General features: G+C 40.6%; 1 protein-coding gene across 1 annotated transcript in view; it reads right to left on the bottom strand.

The window, feature by feature from the left end:
* pth2ra (parathyroid hormone 2 receptor a) overlaps nucleotides 1-14,256 on the bottom strand; it is a 66,429-nt gene extending 52,173 nt beyond the window's left edge. The window contains exons 1-4 of the mRNA XM_085385066.1: nucleotides 13,957-14,256; nucleotides 4,750-4,855; nucleotides 2,811-2,921; nucleotides 2,014-2,138 (exon numbers count right to left, since the gene is read on the bottom strand). Of these exons, the coding sequence (XP_085241192.1) occupies nucleotides 2,014-2,138; nucleotides 2,811-2,921; nucleotides 4,750-4,855; nucleotides 13,957-14,043 (429 nt within the window). The 5' untranslated portion in view covers nucleotides 14,044-14,256. The remainder of the gene's footprint in view (nucleotides 1-2,013; nucleotides 2,139-2,810; nucleotides 2,922-4,749; nucleotides 4,856-13,956) is intronic.
* Nucleotides 14,257-20,891: the final 6,635 nt, after the last annotated feature.

Here is a 20,891-nt window from a genome sequence, read left to right on the forward strand (position 1 = left end):
TGCTGTGATTTCGCGCTGTATAAATAAAATTGAATTGATTAACATCTTATATGTGTAGCAGGCAAAACAAGAAAAGGGGAAAAGTAACTGAAAGTAACTTTTAGATGAAATATGAGAATTTAAATGGCTGTAAACAGACGGATGGCGAGATGAAAATTTCTCCAATTATTGAGATTTTGTATCCTTTTCTGCCTTCAAATGGCTAAAATATCAAAATCTGCAGTTAAAATTGATATTTTCATGTTTTTAAATTTTATTTATTTTTTGGTTGCTTGGAGCACAGTGTCCTCATTTGTCCTGAAATAATTCTGCTATATGATTAGTCACCAGCTTCTGAGAACACTTTGTTTGGTTTCCTTATCAAATGTCTGCTTTGTATTTTATTGGGGGGGCATATCTGGGCGGACGGTACCGTAGAGGATGTAAGAAATGCTTTTTGGAGCTGATTACTGAGTAGAAAATAAGACTGTCATAATCCTGCTGTACAAAAGTTAGCAGTATTTCAGATTTCCTTTAATCATTTTTCTTCTACAACCTGAGAAGGAACACATAATGAACAGCTAACAACTCATAAATATGCAGCCTTTGATGAGAGCCTGAAAGCTGTGTTAAAGGATAACAAGTAAAAAGGGTGAGAACGTGAGCTTCGGGGGATGAGGAGCTGTTTGGTTGTTAGACACTCGAGGTAAGAATATGAAGCTCTGCACCACAAAACAGATGTTTGTGTAAGATGGAGCAGACGGGGCAGCAGATGTTTCAGAGAACATCCAGGCTTATTCACAGAGGTCTGCTCTATGTATGTTTATTGACCTGTGTGCAACACTGCGCGAGGCTTGATTCACCCCTCGTTTATTTACATTCAGATGGGAAAATGGAAGATATGGCAGCAATTTATCGAAACATGGAAACAGTATGTGAGGTGAAAGCACAGTTTGTACATTTTGAAAGAGCTTAAAAGTCAAAGAAATTGTATGGCTGCTTTTTTCTTCAGCACAGCCTGAATGCTGAAATCAGATGCTTTCCAGATAGGATTACACTGTAGATCTAAATCTAATGGTACTTTTCTGCGTTCATATTTTCAGTCGTTTTAACAAGCTCTCCAGCAACACTGGCTGAAATCCAGCTCCAACCCATCACAGAGTGTTTTACAGACAAGTGTAGATACTCGGTGTACCTCCCCAGACCTCCTACAGACAACCCGATGAAGATCTGAACCAAATATTTTCAAATTTAGATTCATCACTCCACTGACTTCCAGCCCAGTTGTCTCTTGTCTAAAGCACACATCAGGCGTTCCTCCCGCTTCCCTTCTCTAAAAATGACTTCTTGACAGCCACCCTTCCATTTCTGATGAGGCTTCGGTGAACAGCGGGTGGATCAGCTGAAGGTTCAGGTGCATCTCTCAGCTCCTGCGTCGGGTCTGTGTGGCTCTCAGACACTGTTCATCTGCAGTGGATCGTTTTTAGGCCTGTCACTTCTTCTTTTGTTCTCCACTTGTCTAGTGTCCTTAAAATTTTTAAGAGGCAACAATGCCAAGTTTTCAGCTTATAGCAGCGTGTTGGTGTAAAAATACTATTTCATGCCTGTCAAACTGTGTTATCTTTGGCATTTTTCATGGTTTCAGCTGAAGAAACAGGAAGAAATGTGTCTTTGCAACAGGCTGCTTGTAATAAAGTGTCAAAAGATACAATTTAAATTTGGTTCTTTGTTGTCTCTTGTCTGTTTTAGACACATCTAGTTGCTTCATCTCTTGATTTAGGACCTTTTTTGTTTTGTTTGAATGATTCAAAGCCAGTGTTGAGTTCCTTAATAATAGGGAAAAGGGTGGTGCAGTGGTGTGATCGTGCAGTATGCACCCGGGAAAGGTCGTCAGGCTTAAGTTAAGAGAAAGTCTGGCTGCTTGGAAGCAAAATGTACAGAATGAGGGGTAGCTGGAGACTTTTACTGTATACTCACAATGGAAAACATTTCACACATACAGCTGCAACTTTAATATTTTATAGCGATACTTACTCTCCCATCTTCGTCACTGAAGGGCTGGAGAAAGCGTAAACACTCTGAGTAATTGGTCCATGTTTTGTTCCACTGCTCCACAAAGACCCAGGAACCGTTGATGTCACACTTCCTGTAAGCATGTCCTACAAAATGCCCATTTTAAAAATAAAAAATAATTTCACTCAAACAAAAACACCTTTAAAAAGGTTTAAGTAACTAATGCATAAATGGCCCAAACACATCTATTCTTACACAGGTGATCTGAAATTATTAATCACAATGAATAATAAAAACTACACCTTAGTTCCGTGTCGTGTATAAAAGGGAAAAAAATCATTTTTAATGCCTTTAAAAACCTTTTTACCTTCAATTCATTGTGGCTTTCACATCAGGGGAAGAACGGATGTAAATCAAACTATTAATGACTGAATTTAAAACATTAATGTTGACGCTCGATGTGATGGACAGAGTTCGATCCACTTTAATTCTTTAATTTTTTTTCTTTGTGGCCTGAATATGAAGCTGAAATTATTCAAGAATCCTGCTGTAAGGACCAAAAAGTTTCACTAATTATCCACCAAATATGATGTTCCACTTTTCTGTGAAGAACACATCAGAGCAAAATTTCTCAAAAAGCAAACTTTCATCTTGTCCAAGACCTTCAAAATCCTCAAAACTCTTTTTCGGATTGTACGCGCTACCTGAGAATATAACGAGTCATGCTGAAAATGCTTGTATTAGATGTTCGCTGAACAGTTTGAGTTTTTCTTTGCATGTTAAGCTCTAATTCGGTGCTGGAAAAGAAAAGTGTTAACCTTGGTGATTGAAGTCATAGATGTACGATGGGCAGGGGACCTTGGTGATGAGCCCGGGGGAGCCGTGGGGCCAACAAATCAGACCGTCCCAGTCTGGAGGGCACACCTCATCTGCAGTGAGAAGATGAAGAAGTCAACACGTCATCGATATGATACCCTCTGTTTTTCCTATGTGTGCTAGTTTGTTTTACATGCCAAGAATATGGACTTCTATCATATATATCCATTCACATTGTGATGCGAATAGGCTTGTACGCTCACAGGCCACTTTGTTAGGTGCAGCTGTTCAACTGCTCATTAATGTCTGCTCGGCACATCATTTAGCCATGTAGACATGGTCACAACAACCTGCTGTTCAAAGTGAACATGAAAGTAGCAAAGAAAGGGGATTTAAGTGACTTTGAATGTGGCATGATTGTTGGTTCAAGAGATGCTTTTCTCAGAAAATGCCAGCAGATCAACAAAGGTCTGTCATCCAGTGAGCGGCAGTTCCTTTGCACAAATGTCTCGCAGATGTCAGGAGAATGGCCAAACTGCTTTAAGCTGACAGGAAGGCAACAGGAACTCAAATAGCCCCTATTCACACCTGAGGTATGCAGAAAAGCGTCTCTGAATATAATACACCGAACCTTGAAGCAGAAAACCACACCGGGGCCGCTCCTGACAGCTAAGAACAGGAAACGGGTTATAATTTGGTGTCGCCACAACAAGACAATAAAAGATTGGAAAACTGTCTCGATTTCTGCTGCGATATTCAGATTCAGAATTTAATTTAAAAACAAACAAGTGTGGCTCCATCCCAGGTCACCGGCTCAGGCTGGTGGTGAAACGATGTGGCGAATGTTTATTTGGACCCACTGTTTGAATCCCACAGCCTACCTGAGCGTTGTTGCTGAGCAGGTCCGTCCATTTACATCCACAGCGTTTCCATCACCTGATGGCTGGGTAACGCTCCGTGTCACAAAGATGAAATCATCTCAAACTGGTTTATGAAACATGAAAATTAGCTCTCCCCAGTTGGTCTCAGAGCTTTTATTATTGATCTCCTTTTTAGTTTTCAGAGCAGAGATTACTGCTGTGCCTTTAATCTCCTAAAACCCGAATTCTTTCATGGTGTGCACTTTTAATTTCTCTTTGTTATTTGGGCTGATTGGGACCTGATGAATGTTTTTACCTGATTTTTGTTTGAGAAAAATGAGATACACATATGAGGACATTTGTTTTAAATTTCAATAGAACAGTGGCAGTATAATGTCCTCATAAGTGGATATCAGGCCATTGTAGAGCAAAATTTTGTATTTTGGTCTAGACAACCTAAAATGTGATGTCCACATATGTGGATGCCAGGTCCTAGGAGGTTAAAACAGCAGTTTTAAAGGCCCGACTCTTTGTGGTGTCGGGCCTTTGCGGTGGTGACGACTTGGACACTCCAGAATGAGTTTCCTCATTGCCCTAAGCTTTTTGTTATGAATTCAGAATTTTAATCCACACCTCAAAGGGTTGATGATTTCAGCTTCCACTGACTGCTTCCCCTGTTACCCAACCGGGTTACAGAAGCCAGAGGGTGTGCTTTAAATCCTGGGTTTAGGTTGTAAGAATCACTTTTAGATACTCGTCAATTTTTTGCTTGCAAAAGTGGAAGCTCCATATACAAATACGACTCCCTCCTTTCTGCTCTCTGAGCACTGAGCATCCTTAATTGAGATAAGGAGTGCAGAAGAGTTTGTGGTCACATCAAATATTGATTTCCTTTTGTTTTAATTTTCCCTGTTTACTGACAGTTGGGAAAAGATGTTTAATCAAAAGTATTGATTCCATTATTTTTGGAATCGTCCTAATTTTTCCCCCATCATACAATTTAAAGTGTTGATGTTTCAGCTAAGCTCAAATGAGTTGAGTGTTGTTTTGCAGCGACTGTATCTGCGTGTATGGTTTGTACCTGTGGTTCCTGGTTCAGTGTTGGAGAGATTCTGGTAGCACTGCATTTTGATTTCATACAGGATGTACATCTGCTCCTGTGCAGAGAGCGGCCCATCAAACCCCATCTGTGGAGCACAGCAAACACGATCAGATCTTTGACCCTGTGCATACATGACTGTAAGTCACCATTTCCTGAAATTTCAACAACACTGGGAACATCTTCCTGCGTGCTGTGGGCCAGACCTGCTCTGCCCCAGGTCTTTGATTTTAATCTTGAACTGAGCATATATAAAAAATTATGTGAATTTTAAAATTAGAAACTCTTTGATGCATGTAAAGCGACTTCTTTATAGGTATTATACAGGGTGGGCCATTTATATGGATACACTGTAATAACATGGGAATGGTTGGTGATATTAAAGTCCTGTTTGTGGCACATTAGTATATGTGAGGGGGCAAACTCCTCCAGATGGGTGGTGACCATGGTGGCCATTTAGAAGTCGGCCATCTTGGATACAACTTTTGTTTTTTCAATAGGAAGAGGGCCATGTGACACATCAAACTTATTGGTAATGTCACAAGAAAAACAATGGTGTGCTTGGTTTCAGCGTAACTTTATTCTTTCATGAGTTATTTACAAGTTTCTCTTTGTTCACAGCCATTGACACGTCGAAGAGGTTAACACGTGAGGAGCGAAATTGTGTTGATATCTGGTGAACGCAGTAACCAGGTCATTGCAGCAGATTTCAATGCAAGACCCCCTACGAGACCACCCATCTCCCATGCTACAGTCAGCAAACTGCTTGCTAAGTTTCGTGAAACTGGTTCAGTGTTGGATTTGCCAAAATGTGGACGCAAGAAAACTGTCACTAATGAAGAAACATCAGTGGCTGTCCTAGCTTCATTCAGCAAGAGCCCACAGCGTAGCACTTGCCGCATGTCACTGGAGAGTGGCATTAGTCGAACATCCCTTCGGCAGATATTAGCTACTCACAGATGGCACCCTTACAAACTCCAGCTACTGCAGCATCTCAACGAGGACGACCCAAATCGGCGCACAGAATTTGCAGAATGGGCAAAACAAAAACTGGAACAGGACCCTCAGTTCACGCAGAAGATTTCGTTCAGTGATGAGGCAAACTTTTATGTGAATGGTGAAGTTAACAAACAAAACCACCGCTATTGGTCTGACACTAACCCACATTGGATGGATCCTCCAAGACTGTTGGAACAACAAAAGTGATGGTTTGGTGTGGTATATGGGGTACAACGATAGTGGGTCCATTCTTCATCAATGGAAACCTCAAGGCCTCTGGATATTTGAAATTGCTACATGATGATGTGTTTCCCTCTTTATGCACTGAAGCTGGCACGTTCCCTGAGTTTTTCCAGCAAGATGGTGCACCACCACATTATGGGTGCCATAGATGAACAGTTTCCTGGAAAGTGGATTGGTCGTCGTGGGCCAGTTGAATGGCCCCCAAGGTCTCCCGATCTGACCCCGTTAGACTTTTATCTTTGGGGTCATCTGAAGGCAATTGTCTATGGGGTGAAGATACGAGACGTGCAGCACCTGAAACTACGGATACTGGATGCCTGTGCTGGCCTATCATGTGATTTGCTGAGGTCAAATGGCCCAGGATGCGAGTGGGCATTAAGGCATCTGGGAAGGATCTCAGATTATGGCTTTCAGGCCATCCAGCTCTTAATGTTCTTAATTAATAGTTAATGAATAACTAATAGATTTAAACCACATCGATTTTATGGCAATAAAAATAAATTATATTTTCATTATTATTAAGTTAAAGAAAATTATGAGTAAACCAAACTTTAATTTTAACTAAACAATCAGAAAGAGACGTGGAGGGAGAATAGCAGTGGGTTTGGAAGATAAACAGAAATGAGTGTTATATCACCTGAAAATATTGCAGAGAGGTAGAAGATAAATATTGAAGAACAAAGCCCCCGGGACAGAGCCTCGAGGCACACCACAATAATCTGAATTATACTGATATATATATATATTTATTTGCACAAACTGAACAGCCGGAGAGGTACGAGAAAACCATGCGAGTGACTGTTTATGCCATTAGAGACTAATCTATAGCGGACGGTGTGGTGGGAGAATGTATCAAAAGCTGCAATAAGATCAATGAGATGAGATCCAACCTTGCAAAGCTAGTGTGGGGAGAATTTTGGGTGACATCTCTTCTCATGGAGAGTCCTCGATTCAATTTTTGCCTCACTTTCATCAATCAATGCAGAATTTAAAGCAGATTTTTTGTGGTGCATAAATTCTTGGAGACGAGCAATAATATAGATTCACTCTTCAGCTACTCACACGTTGCCAAAAGTTTAGGCCTTGCATATTTATACATTTAACACTTGGCATGAATGAAAATGAAAAATATATAAAGAATGTGCTGGTGAGATTATTACACTTATGACTTATGAAAAGATGATTCGCCCAAAAACTTAAATCGCCCTTTCTTAACACTGCTTTTCCTAATTTATTTAAATGATTTTTTTCTGTAGAAGTGAAAATGACTGAGATAACAAATGTATTAGAGTTTTTTAATGTAAAACATTTGCATTCCTTTTTCTTTTGCTCTCTCTTTCTGCCACAGCCTTTTTCTTTATGCAAGTCCAACATGCTTTCCATTTTGAGGCTGATACAGAAAATATACATGTGACCTGGTAAGATTGCTGTCACGATTCTTCCCCAAACGTGACCAGGATTGTTATTCAGACATCATACTCACATGTCAAACTGCTATCAGATTTGCATAACAGGGTGCATGTCTGGAAGTCGATCCAGTCGAGACTGTTTTGTTATAGTTTGGACCAAAGTGAAGAAGTGACCAAAGAGAGAGAGAGCTCTCTCTGAAGTGATGCTTCTGACATGACTAAAACAGGCATATCACTCACACATATTTCCTAAAAGCTTCTTTTAAAACCCCGACATCAGTTTTGATTGACTTCTTATACGAGTCTAAACAAAAAGAAAAATCGATTTTTGCCTTTATTTACTTTTATATTAACAGTATGCTTGCTTTATTCCTCAAAACGTAAGAAAAGGTCCAGAATCAGTGGATTCCAGTCATTCTTTCAGTGATTTTCAATCTTTTTTTGTTTGTTTCTTCTTTTCACATTGATTTCCATATACTTCACTTCCAGTTAATGTCTCATTTCTACGGAGCCCCGCAGGCGACATGGGAGAAAAAAAAATTAAGACGGACTTTTGCGAGATCTCACAAAACAAACTCGGGATCTCGCAAAACTAACTCGAGATCTCGCAAAAGTTTTAGCCGCAATCTTCGGATGCCGGCTTGAAGCCAACCGGGAGGTCGAGGCACGATGTGCCGGGAAAGCGGTGCTCCTCCCGGCTGTAGTAGGTCTCGACCTCCCGTTAGCTTCGAGCTAACGGGAGGTCGAAGGCCGAAGAATGCGGCTAAAACTTTTGCGAGATCTCGCAAAAGTCCATCTTAAGTTTTTTTCTCCCATGTCCCCTGCAGGCTCCGTACATTTCCACTCTCATAATTTGCTTCACTTCTTACAGAAATCTAAGACCTCTCAGATGTACTCCTCAAACTTTTAACATCCTTTTATGTGATTATTCCAGTTTTCCAAACCCAAGCCTGACATTCACTGAAAATCTAAAAAAAAGACGTCATTACAGCTTTAAGCCATCTCACAGCCTCTCCAGGAAAATAACAGTGTGGTTATTGTACCATGTCAAGCTTACAAACCCATGTACGATCATATATCCAACAGCCCATTAAGCAGAAGAATCAAACACGGTTAATATTCTTTGCAGATCATGTTTAAGATGTCTGTGTTTCAGATTTGAAGCCTTAACATTTCCCAGTAGAGTTAATTATAGTTAACATACTTTCAGAAATATGTTAAAGCTCCATCTGGAGTGTGGTAGGAAACTTGGACTTACTCTTAATTTATGCATGCATAAATTAAAGATACTGGAGGAGCCAACCGATCGACTCTCAGAATCGTTATAATGTTGAGCTAACACAAAGCATTTGGTAGAAGCTTAAGAAGGATTCCCACCATGTTTGTTTACTAAATTTTAACAACTTGTACATTAAGCACAAATTGGGGCAGGTTAAAAATTATTACCTAGAATATTTAAAACCTGAACAACAGTCTTGACTTTGCAGCCATTGTTCCCAGACCATTATTGTAAATCAAATCAAAAACCTCTGGAGTTCTTTGCTGTAACTGGTCATCTAAAGCATCTGGAGCATCTGGAGCCTACATAATTGATCACGTAATTGATCATTTGCATTTATATTTGTCTACTGGTGCAACTAAAACTGAGCCAATCATGTTGAACTATATCCAGCAACAGTTACTTTTACTTAAAGGCTGGAAAAGGAAGAAATTACAAGCAGCTACATGGGGAGGTCAATACAGCATAGTATTGCAATATTTTGTGCGCCAATATTGTATTGATACAGGAACATGAAATATTCAAATTTAATTAAAAAAACTGAAATACTTGAACCATGAATACCATGAACAAGAGAGCTCATGTTGCCTGATCGGAGGCAACCGAAACAGGTCTCTCGTATAAATAACACATTAAGTCATAGTGGGATTACTTTTATCAAGGTAAATTTACATAAATAAAGGTTGAATTAAAAAACATTCTGCAGGTTTGGACTGAATGCAGTCCCTCTAAGAGAGGTTGGTGAAGGTTTGCAAATAATTGCTATCTAATTTATAAATCCAGAAAGATTCAGTCTGAGTCTTTCTCAATGAGCACAACTGGAGGGGATTCAACACAGCTGGCTGCCAGTCAAACAGGAAGGTTGCTGTAGACAGAAACATGTGATTTACAATGATTTATCTCAGTTAACTGCTGTATTTTCAGAAAAATATTGCATTTAATTGCTAACTTGATCCCATTCAGATGCAGAAAGACTCCAACTTACAGCAGCATTTGTGGCATTTTCACCACATTTTTTCATTTTGCAGCAAAAAAATAACTGTAGAGACAAAACTTACAGATTTTACTGGATAAAACAGATACTGAAAAAGTTTAACTTTGAGTTCATAATTTGGTGATAAGTCATATATATATATATATATATATATATATATATATATATATAGTCCCCGTGGTAATCAGAGCACTAGGTGCGGTGACTCCCAAGCTAGGCGAGTGGCTCCAGCAGATCCCGGGAATAACATCGGAGATCTCTGTCCAGAAGAGCGCAGTCCTGGGAACAGCTAAGATACTGCAGGACCCTCAAGCTCCCAGGCCTCTGGTAGAGGACCCGAGCTTGAAGGATAAACCGCAGGCAGGGGCGTGCTGGGTGTTTGTTTTTTATATTATTTTTTATTGCAACACTCGGCATATCGTAAAATTATTAGCTGTTAGCTGTTTTGCTGTTGCACATGCTGTCCACCAGAGGGCACACCTATTTTGAACCACAAAATGATAAGGACATGTGTGTTACATCTGTTAGAAAGGGAAAATTTGTTTTTAACATCAGCAGATATCAGTATTTTATGTCATCAGACTCTACGGTCAGGGTGGGTGTTTAGCTTTCCCTTCTGGGTGCGGCCCTCCACGGCTGTCGCAGTTTCTAATGCAGCACCTTGGGGAAAATTAATTGTCTGCTCTGCCGGATATAAACAGCGCTACAAATAAAGCTTGAGTCATAGGTGTAGATAATCCCAGTATGAATGAATAACTGGTTGAAACTCTTCTAGCAGCGATAACCTCAAAAAAAGCACTTCCTGTTGTAGCAGCTTATACCTTCAAAACCTTTTAGAGCCATTTTGGACCATAATTGCTTCAACAGAGCTCAGGTGGGGATTTTTGACGTCATTTCACAGTATCTCTACATCTATTCTATTTCTTGTACAAGCAGCTCTCCTGATACTTAAAGCCCTTACCCAACCCTTCTTTTTTCACCTTGGAGAATAATATGTCCTGTGTTACAGTTGAATCATCATAACTGGGCCCCAGCTTTGTCAAAGGTAGCCACAGTACTAAATCAGCTCCCATTCATAGACAGATTTTCTAAATAGAAGGTGTCTGTGTCCCACACCTGAAGGCTTGTTCCATTAATTGGACTCCAGATTTACACCTTCCTGAGCCAAACAACCCAGCCTAAGCCCAGCCATCTCACTGAGGGTGGTTAGCTGGTACACAGCAGATGTTTGACTTTCAGTCTTGGGATAAATAATTATAGTGCCAGGCATCAGAATCAGTTCATTAAGTACATTTAAACCCCTGAAACTTCCTTCGTGGATCCTTTGTTAGATGCAGAAAGGAGCTCTCTTCTTTATTTCATACCCTAAAACTTCCCAGCGGGTCAGTGTGTTATTTTTAAAACTAAGGTAAACTGAAGCTGCTGTTTAATATGTGCACGCTTTATTTGATGTTGCAAATCAGGCTGACGTGTTCATCACTGACTCAGAGTTCAGCCAGTGAGCCTTGGTAGGCTTTACCTAATCTGACTCCAGACTCTGAATTAATCCCCACAATTTGTCCAACAATACAAAGAGATCTGACGTTGAACCCACTGATGAAACAGTTGAAGTAAAGGTTAATCTGTGGGATTAAGAGTGAAAGGTGTTATCGTCACACATCTTTGTCTTAGCCAGCTAAATATCTCTCTTCATGGAAAAAATGCATGTAAACCTGATGGCAGACATGGATGAAATTAAAGCAGCTGTACAGGAAGAAGATTGCACTTCACTTGCAAACTGAAGCAAAGACTTGAGTCTGATTAGCAGGCAACAGCCTGGAAAATGTATTTAAAAAAACACCTTTTTTTAAATACAATACTGACAAATTAAAGGAGGAGTAGCATCTGTCAGTGAAGCAAAAACCAAACAATCCCAACTTTCAATGACTCATATTTCAACATTTGAATCTATATGGCCGGCACTATTCATTATTCCATTATTGCTATTTGATATTCATATTATGAAATGATGCCTTGGCATCAGAAATGTTATTTTCTAGTTTTTATGTACACTCAGATCCTTCATCATCACAGAGGATCCAGTGCTGAAGCCGCTGTCCGTGGTGCTGTTAATGCAGGAACACTCTCCTGCCCTCGACAAGCTTATGCTTCACTATAAACAACTGGGACTCATCAGTGACTAATAGTACATCAAGTCTGGTGATTCATGTGTCAATTTTTTAGTCAGCCCAGCTTCGGGTTACATGCAAAATACTATATTCACATGCATCATCTTATTTAAAAAAAACAACAACAATTTAAGACAAATAATCTAAACTCAAACATACTGGTCTTGTTCCTAGGAGGCATTCAGTTTGGTTTTGCTTCATTACTTAAAAAAGTGAGGCTTAACAAACCCATCACAATGTGATCTGAAAGGCAGCTGATGGTTATTTTAGAACACAAAACTTATCAGATGTGGAACAAACTGCTCCTAGCAAGTTAAGCTCATAACAAATGCATCGCCTCCATCTGCTGTGCTGATATTGATATTGATTTTATGATGAAATGTGGAGTGTGCGTGCGTGCGTGCCTGTGTGGTCGCAAAAATCTACAGCACAAAATAACAAAATAAATGACTTATACACTTATACTGTTATATCTATCTATCGCTCGTTGTTGACTCCTATCGTACACACACACACACACACACATTCATTCATATATATATATATATATATATATATATATATATATATAGGGGAGACCGGGGATAGTTGTAACGTGGGTTAGTTGTAACACTTCCAATTTCTCCAATCAGGGCTACGTTTCAAATGATGTGACTCATCCTGTGCATGCCCAATTCAGTTCTGCTATCACATGTGAAAAATCAGCACATTTCGTCAAACACAGACAATTTAACACGAAAAAAAAGTAATTTGTATGCCAAAAAGTAAGTTTTTCTACTTTATTTCAATGTTTAATAGCATTATCTGCTTTGCAGTTAAACTCATCAAACTTAAATTATGTTATTTGTATGTCTATGGGGATATATTCTGTGTAGGTCTTTAGTGCTAATGTTTTAGCCGTTGGCTGTAATGTTAGCTAGTTCATGGCTATAGGAGTCTGGGTCAGTTGTAACAGCAACAGTCTGGGTTAGTTGTAACAATAATGCAGATGTTGCAACTTACCACACTATTACTTTAACTTATATTAAACAAGTTTGTGAACGACATCAGCAGAGAGAGGTTCACTGGTCACTTTTGTATATGCGGTTAATGCCATTGGCAACACAATTCCTCCACTGTTTGTGTTCCCACACATACATTATGCAGACCTCTGTGTCAGAGATGGACCAGTAGGAAGTACTGGTAGTGGAAATAAATCAGGATGGGTGCAAGAAACAGATTTCCTCATCTTTCTGAAGCACTTTGCAAACCACACCAAGGTAAGCCATGATAAAAAGTAATGGAATTGCGATGCTGGTGAACAACTACATTTTTTCAGCTTCATTGTTATGTTCAAAATTGGTGCAAGAGTTGTAGGTTATAATGCCCACTGAGCCAATGAGGCCAAACTCAAGGAAGACCAACCAAAATTAATGAAATATTTAGTTGCAGAAAATTCCAGAATTTGTCTTTTTTGGGGGGTTGGAATATGTTCAAAAGCTAGATTTCTGCATTCTGTCACACACACACACAGCTACATAAATGGCTCTAAGTGCATTCATGTGTTGAATAAACAAAGATTACATGTTAATGTTTCGTTAGTACCCTTATTTCATTGTGTTACATTTCACCCCAGGATATGTTACAACTAACCCAGACTATGGGGTTAATTGTAACATTTCACTCTTTGTGTTTGAGGCCATACCATGCAATGGGTAATTGTGCTGCAGAGAAAATAGCTGCACTATTTAATAGCAGAGACATGTAAATACTTTGCATTACATTTTGAATCCACTACCTTAAACGAGCTCCAATTTACAGACAGAAATGTCAAAAATGTTACAACTATCCCCGGTCTCCCCTATATATATAACAGAAAAATGCGCACATGCACTATACTTGCATACATGGCTGGTGTTCTTTAGATTGCCTGCTGTGTCTGCACACAGGGGAAATGATGCATGGTGCTGGTCTAACATTATATAATGACAGTTTATATTCTCATGTTTCTGTCGAGCCTCTTTGGGCTCAATGGGGGAAACAATTGCTCAAAAATATGACTTTAGCAGCACAAACATGCCGCGTGCTGTGGCGCGTGCCCAGCATAACGTTTCTTACCTGTGCGTCAACCACAAGCCAACACAGGAAAAAGTTTGGGACTAATATCCATAAGAGAAAATTCATAGTTCGTCGATCTGCCTTCATCCCCGGCAGTGTGAAGAGAACACCAGGTTAAATAGTTAATTGTAAATCCGGCTTTCTTTCTTCACACCGGAGTATTTCGGGAAAGTTTAACCCAAGTTGTGGTCAAAACCTGAGCCGTCCGCGCAGTGGAAACGACAGCGGTAGTGGACAAAATCCCACGTTTCCCCACTCGGGAAATCCTGTCGTGCACCCATGAATGTTTCCAAAAAGGACTCAGAAATCACCACGGAGTCATCCCGGGCATAATCCTGGAGGAGCGGTGCAGACACCCGAGATTCCCGTTAAGTCTGTGATGTGACGCTCAAGCACAGCACGCAGCGCCCGACGTGTGAGCCGGGGGGGGGAGAGGTGGGGTTCATGTACAAGTGGTGTCATTCTGAAACATCCTCTGTCGTAAACACGCACAGCAAGGAGATGTTTTCCTTCTCCTCGCGCACTGATTCAGTGCCCTGGGTAGGAGCAGTGCCGCTGATTGCTTACAAGGGCGTGGGTTTGGTGTCAACACTGGAGGGCATTCATTAGGCGGGCAAACTTCAGATCCTTCCCCAGGAAACACCGAGCATTAAACAGGGAATGCTCTGCGTCACTTTGTGCCAGATTTTGGTGAAAAAGCTTAAATTCTGTAAAAATGCAGAAATATGGAAAACTGTTCTAATTCAATATAACTTACTGCTATCATACAAAATCATCGTAACGCGTTTTTGGCTCGTTATTTATATTACAGATGCGCGCGCACACCAAATCCAAAAAATGTGTAAAATGTAAATAAAACATTTGCAAATATTATATCCACATTTTATTCACATTAGAACACAAAAAACAATACCAATATTGGAAGAAGAAATTTTACTGTTTCGTGAAAAATATGAGTTCAATTTCAGTTTCACGCCAGCATTACATCTCAAGCAATGTAATGCTGGCTCCAGGAAAGGCTGGAAAATAAAGTGTTGCTAGAAAGAAGCGGCTAGGTTAATCGGCAGCTACTAAATTATGAAAGAATTTCAAAATAATGTTCACGGTGTAAAAATGTTAATAATGTGTGTAATATCAGAAAATCTGGAGAAATCTCTGTGCAAAGCCACGACTGATGAATCTTTCATCAGCCTGAACCTTGACCTTAAAAAACCACATTTTCTCAGTTTAAATTTGATGTGTTTGTCATTTTCCACTGTGAAAATCATTCTTTAAATTATTTAAATTTTACACATCATGCCAACTTTTTTGGAATTACTACTAGACTGACCCCCTATGATAACTGCAGGGGTTCGGTGTGACAGGCCTTGTGTGTTCAACATAAATCATGACTGTGGGGAGGAAACAAACTAAAAACTTAATTGTATTGTTTTGCATTTATAATTAGATTGCATCATATTTTAGAGCAGAGCTACAGATTAAAAATGCCCAAGGCGAAGCGGTCAAAGTCTGGCTGTACTTCACAGCAAAAGATGCAAACTCAGCAGCAACAAGTGCTTTAAGCTGATACTGTGATGCTGTCAAAGGAGGTAACACCTCGAATCCGATGAAACACCTGGCGACGCATAGCGTTTTTTAAAAGCCGAGAAATGCACCGTATTTGATTTCTTGCTGCGAGACCTCACACCGTGCACATCTACTGCGGGTGTGGTGCCTGTTATCGGACCGGAGTTAGCAACATCCCCCAAAAACCCGAAGAGGAGAGTCCTGGCCCCTAGCCCTGCCAGTGTAGCAGAAATGATGAGGATGATGATGCAGCAGCAGCCGTTCTTCTCTGCGTGAGTAGCTTAATGTTGTTCGTGTGTAATTTACGTTGAGTAGGCTAACCACGTGATTACATTAATGCATGTAAGGTGAACTAGCAAACATCATCATAGCTACATGCGGCTGTCTTCTTGTTTGATGGCAGATACTCCCTTCACCCTGGCCAAAAAGGCTAAAATGACCAAAGAAAAAGTGGAAAACAGTTAAACATGAGAGGTTTTTGGACAAAATTGGTGTTTTTTCCATTGTTTAAGCACTGCTTCCAGCCAAGAGTGATACCATATATGCCCCATAGCTGCAGAAAAGGCTAACATTGTTATCTTTTTACAAAAAAACAGCTAAACATGAGAGGTTTTTGGACAAAGTGTGTGTTCTCCATTCTTTAAGCACCAGTTCGAGCTCCGCTTAAGCACCGGCACCGTTTCAAAAGTACCAGTTTGGTACTGGTATTGGATAAAACCTAAACGATACCCATCCCTAGTCAGGGCTGAGATCAGGTTCAAAGAGTAAGTAAATATTATATTTAACTGGCAGCAACACTTCTTTTAAAGAAACTTATTTGGATTTGAAAGGGGGAAAGAAATGCCTTTAGAGTGTGTGTGTGTGCGTGCGTGCGTGCGCACACACACACACACACACACACACACACACAATTACCACACACGCTCACACTTTTTATTCATATTTTGGGAGATAAAAACAGAACTGAAGAACAGGAGACCCACCCATGTCAAACGCATAATTTCCTTTGTGAGTCACGTTAGAGATGTTTCATCATCAAACAAACAAAAAAAAACCAAACATCTAAACAAAAGTCGTCTGTCTGAATTTGAAATGTCTGAAAATCTGGCACATCTCAGTTTTAGTTTCATCACAAACTAAAGTAGCTTTTGTGTTTTACAGTGTGAGGAAAAGTAACACATCACACCCATCCGTCTTTATTACTCGTCTTTGTCCTGTCTCCCTCCCCTCACCCAGCCGGTCGTAGCAGATGGCCCCGCCCCTCGCTGAGCCTCGTTCTGCTGAAGGGTTCTTGCTGTAAAAAGGGAGTTTTTCCTTCCCACTGTCACCAAAGCATTTGCTCAAACAGGGTCATCTGATTGTTGGGTTTTATCTGTTTTCTCTGTATTACTCCGGGTCTTTACCTTAGATTCTAAGGCTTAGAATATAAAGCACCCAAGGTGACTGGGATTTGGCACTATATAAATAAAATTAAATGCAATTTACAGACCTCCCTCTCCACAGACACCTCCTCACTCCAGGGAGTCTGGGACGGATGGTTCGGATGCCCAGACCGCCTCAGCTGGCTACTTTTGATGTTGAGGAGTAGCAGCTGTTGAGCCTTCTCACAAAAGATGGAGCTACTCATTCTGTTAGTCACCACCCACAGTTGATGGTCATAAGGTGAAGGTGGGAATCTAGATGGGCCAGTAAATGAAAAGCTTTGCTTTCATGCTCAGCTCTCTCTCAAAGCATAACAGACCCGTATAGTATGTGAATCACTCCACTCCTCTCACTCAGACTACACCCCGAGATACTTACACCCCTCCACATGTGGCAGCTCCTCCTCAGCCTTTTACATCTGAGAGCCTTAGCATCAGATTTAGAGGTGTTAGCTCCCATTTGTGTTCTGGCTACAACAGTACAGGGACTGATACTCAATACTCACAAAGCACCAGAAACTACCAAAGAAACTGCATTGATTTAAAACAATTGTATCTATAAACTCAACAAGGAAAATATTCAAGGCAGTCGCCCCATTTTCCCATAGACGTCTGAGGAGTATTACCATTTTTGGCAAGTAGAGGCGTCGGCTCCTACTGACCATAAATGCTGATTTAACTCTTACTCCTACAAAGACAGCTATAATTTGACAACTTCCACAGTAGCCTTATTGAAACCTCAGAATATATCAGTAAAGACGTGGTTTAATGACTATTGGAATAGTTTCTGGGGGTTTTAAGGGCAATTACCTTGTTAAAGACCTTCCTCACTAACTGCTGATGAACTATGACAATATGCACTCAGTTCTGAAATGAGCTTCCACGGTTGCTTCTTCTGAGAGGTAAAAAGTGGTAATGTTTGTCTTTGTACAGGGAGGGGAGGCTGTCACAGAGGTCACCGGGCTGGCCTCAGCGGAGCAGGTATGAAAAGTGAGGCACGTCAGTTTTGCTTGAAATAACAAAATGATAATATATTTGAATATGAAGGCTCCTTACAGAACACATTTGTCCTTGAACAGTATTTGGGACGTTTGACATTAAAATATCTGCCTGTTGTTGTTCTTACTGGTATTTTTAAAAGAGAAAATCTTTGCAAAGAGGATGGACAACAGAATTTTAGAGCTGTAAGAGATTTTTCTGCTCAGAGCCGGCTCTCAAGGTCTCTGTCAGGAGTCTGTCTACTTTTAGGAAGACAGACACTGGCCTTGCTTACACAACATTCCTCCTCTTTCTAATAGATTAAAGGTGAAGGAGCTGTGTTAGCCCTCTGTGAAATGATGAGAAGACGAGAATAAAATGTAGACGCGCACTCCAGTACACGACCTTCACAGCTAGTAGCCGCACATAATACGAACACATGGGGTCATCTCTGTTCTCCTCGATGATGAGCTTTCTGCAGACCTGAATCTGCCGGGTGCCGTCAGACTTCAGGAGTGAATCCAGGCTGTGCAGGATGTCTTTCTGTTATCTGGATTCACTTAGTAGCAGAGCGTTAAAGAGCTGTATGGATGTTGTTCAGCAAGACTGGAAACAACACTCTGCATTGTTAACATTTAGCTGATTTGCAGCCAGGAAAGAAAGCTGGAAGAAATGCTGACTCTAGAAGTTAGAAGTTACCAGTGAGACACAGGAGAACCTGATGGATTGTAACTGTGACTCCATTACAATGATTTTAACATAGTTAAAGGATACGGTCTCTGTAGTTTGGATAAGTTCAAGCCCTGCTCCCGTCTCCAGCCTCTGATCTGACAACATTTCTGCAACACTGAGTGTTGCACAACCAAGTGTCTGGAGATTTTTTAAGAAGTCTGTGCAACAATTTCTGTTTCATCACTTTCTAGCTCACGTTGAGCCGTGTCTGTCTTTCTGTCATAAGTTGGCTGTGTGAGCTGCTTATTATGGACCCAAATGCAAAGCACAGGAGGCAGGAGTCACATTCAATATGAGCGTTTAATGCTGATTAGTCCAAAAACACAGGAACAAACAGGAAATAGAGCAAAGAAATACTAAACACTGGAAATCCCCAGGGAATACAGATTCACCGGAAAACTTAGAGCAAGGAAACACAGAGCTTTATGAGGGATGATGTAACAATGAGCTCGGGGAGACAGAGACAGCATATACCGGGGGTGTCAAACCTCAGTCCTTGAGTGCCCTGAAACTTTTCCATGTGTCCCTGCTGCAAGGCACTTGAATAAAATTTGTAAGTCATTAGCAAGACTTGACTGCATGCCGAGGTGGCAACCCCTAACCCCTAACAACCCCTAACCCTACTCACATAAATGCAAATAAAAGCGTACGTTTAAAAACAAAAAAGTACTTCTAAAACTACTTTTATTGTGCCACGCTCATTCACTCTTGAGCTGCTGTAACATGAATCAAATAGCTGAATTGCCACCTCAGCATGTCTTGCTAATGACCTACTGAACTTGATTCAGGTGTGTTGCAGCAGGCACACATGGAAAAGTTTCAGGACACCGGCCCTCGAGGACTGGAGTTTGACACCCGTGGCATATACACTCACAGCAGAACAAGGGGTGAGATACCAGGCGGTTGCACAAGTGGAGACAACAGACATAATGGCAGGGAGAAATAAACTCAAAACAGGAAGACACAACCGAACAGGAAACTAAGAATCAACTCGACACAGAGGAGGACAAAGGACGAGCAGAGATGGGACAGAAGAGAAGGAAATGCAAAAGAGTATCAGGGGCTGAGTCTGTGACCCAGCATTTTCAGTTTGTTTTGATCTATTTGTGATATTTTGAAGATGACGTCAAGTTTTAGGATTATTATTAGTTTGCCTCAAGTTTTAGTCTCGGTTATGTTTCGCCCAGGCCTTCTGTGTTGTCATTTCTACGTCTCTCCATGTTTCCTGTTTTATTTATTTTGAAAGTCTTGTGTTTCTTTGTTCAGTGTGTTTAGTTTTACTCTTCCCCGTTATGTCCATTTGTGTCAGCTGTTTCCCCTGATCACCTGCTGTGTGTATGTAGTCTCTGTGTTTTCAGTCTTAGTCAGGTCGTCTGTTTTCCTCCCTTCATGTCACGTCTAACGTTCAGGTACTTCATGTTCTTGTTCATGTGTTTTCCCATAGTTTCCCGCATGCTCCTGCTCTGAATAATGTTCATGTCTTTTACATAGTCATCAGTCTAGTTTTTCCCAGTTTAGGTTTTAGTTTTAGTCGTTGCCATTGTTCAATGTTGCCTTATTTTGTATTCATGTTTTCCGGCCCAAATAAACAGCTCGCTTTTTGTTATACTCTATTTTTCTCCCGTGTCCGACTTCAAACACACCTGCCCGTCCAAACCAAGACAAAAAGATCTAAACGTGAACTGAAACTAACAGTAACTGAGGACTCGAAGTACGGTGGAATATCCAATTGAAGACTTACTGGATATTTATCCTCCGCCGGGAAATTTACACCGTAGTTAAGTCATGACCATAAACCTCTCTGAAACCATACGGCGGGACCTGGCGTGCACCTCTCTGGAAATGTAACTACACTTTAACTCAACGCAGCCCAAAACTATTGTGGTTAGCCCACCAACTTTTTTTTGCCACAGTTTTTGACTGAACATATCAGATAAAAGGAAACTAAGCACTGGGTATCTATGAAATACAGAAACCCAACCCAAGAACAAGCTAAAATAATGAAACATGAACATAAATCACTTCTCCAAACCCAAAAGGAATAATCCACCAACAGAAACTCGCCACACTCTCATATTTTAGCGTTGTGCTGACAGCGCAGGAAGGCGGCGTCCCCATTCACACCGTGGAACATGAATTTGAGAGACAGCTTGACAGCTTTTTCTATTTCTGTGCCATTACGTCTGCACTCTAATCAGATTGTGAATTAAGAGGGGATGAGAGTGGATGGCACCTGTT

The sequence above is a fragment of the Rhamphochromis longiceps genome, linkage group LG16, assembly GCF_057381845.1.
Source record: "Rhamphochromis longiceps isolate RC_006_pf linkage group LG16, R_longiceps_female_GT1.1, whole genome shotgun sequence".
Lineage (NCBI taxonomy): Eukaryota > Metazoa > Chordata > Actinopteri > Cichliformes > Cichlidae > Rhamphochromis > Rhamphochromis longiceps.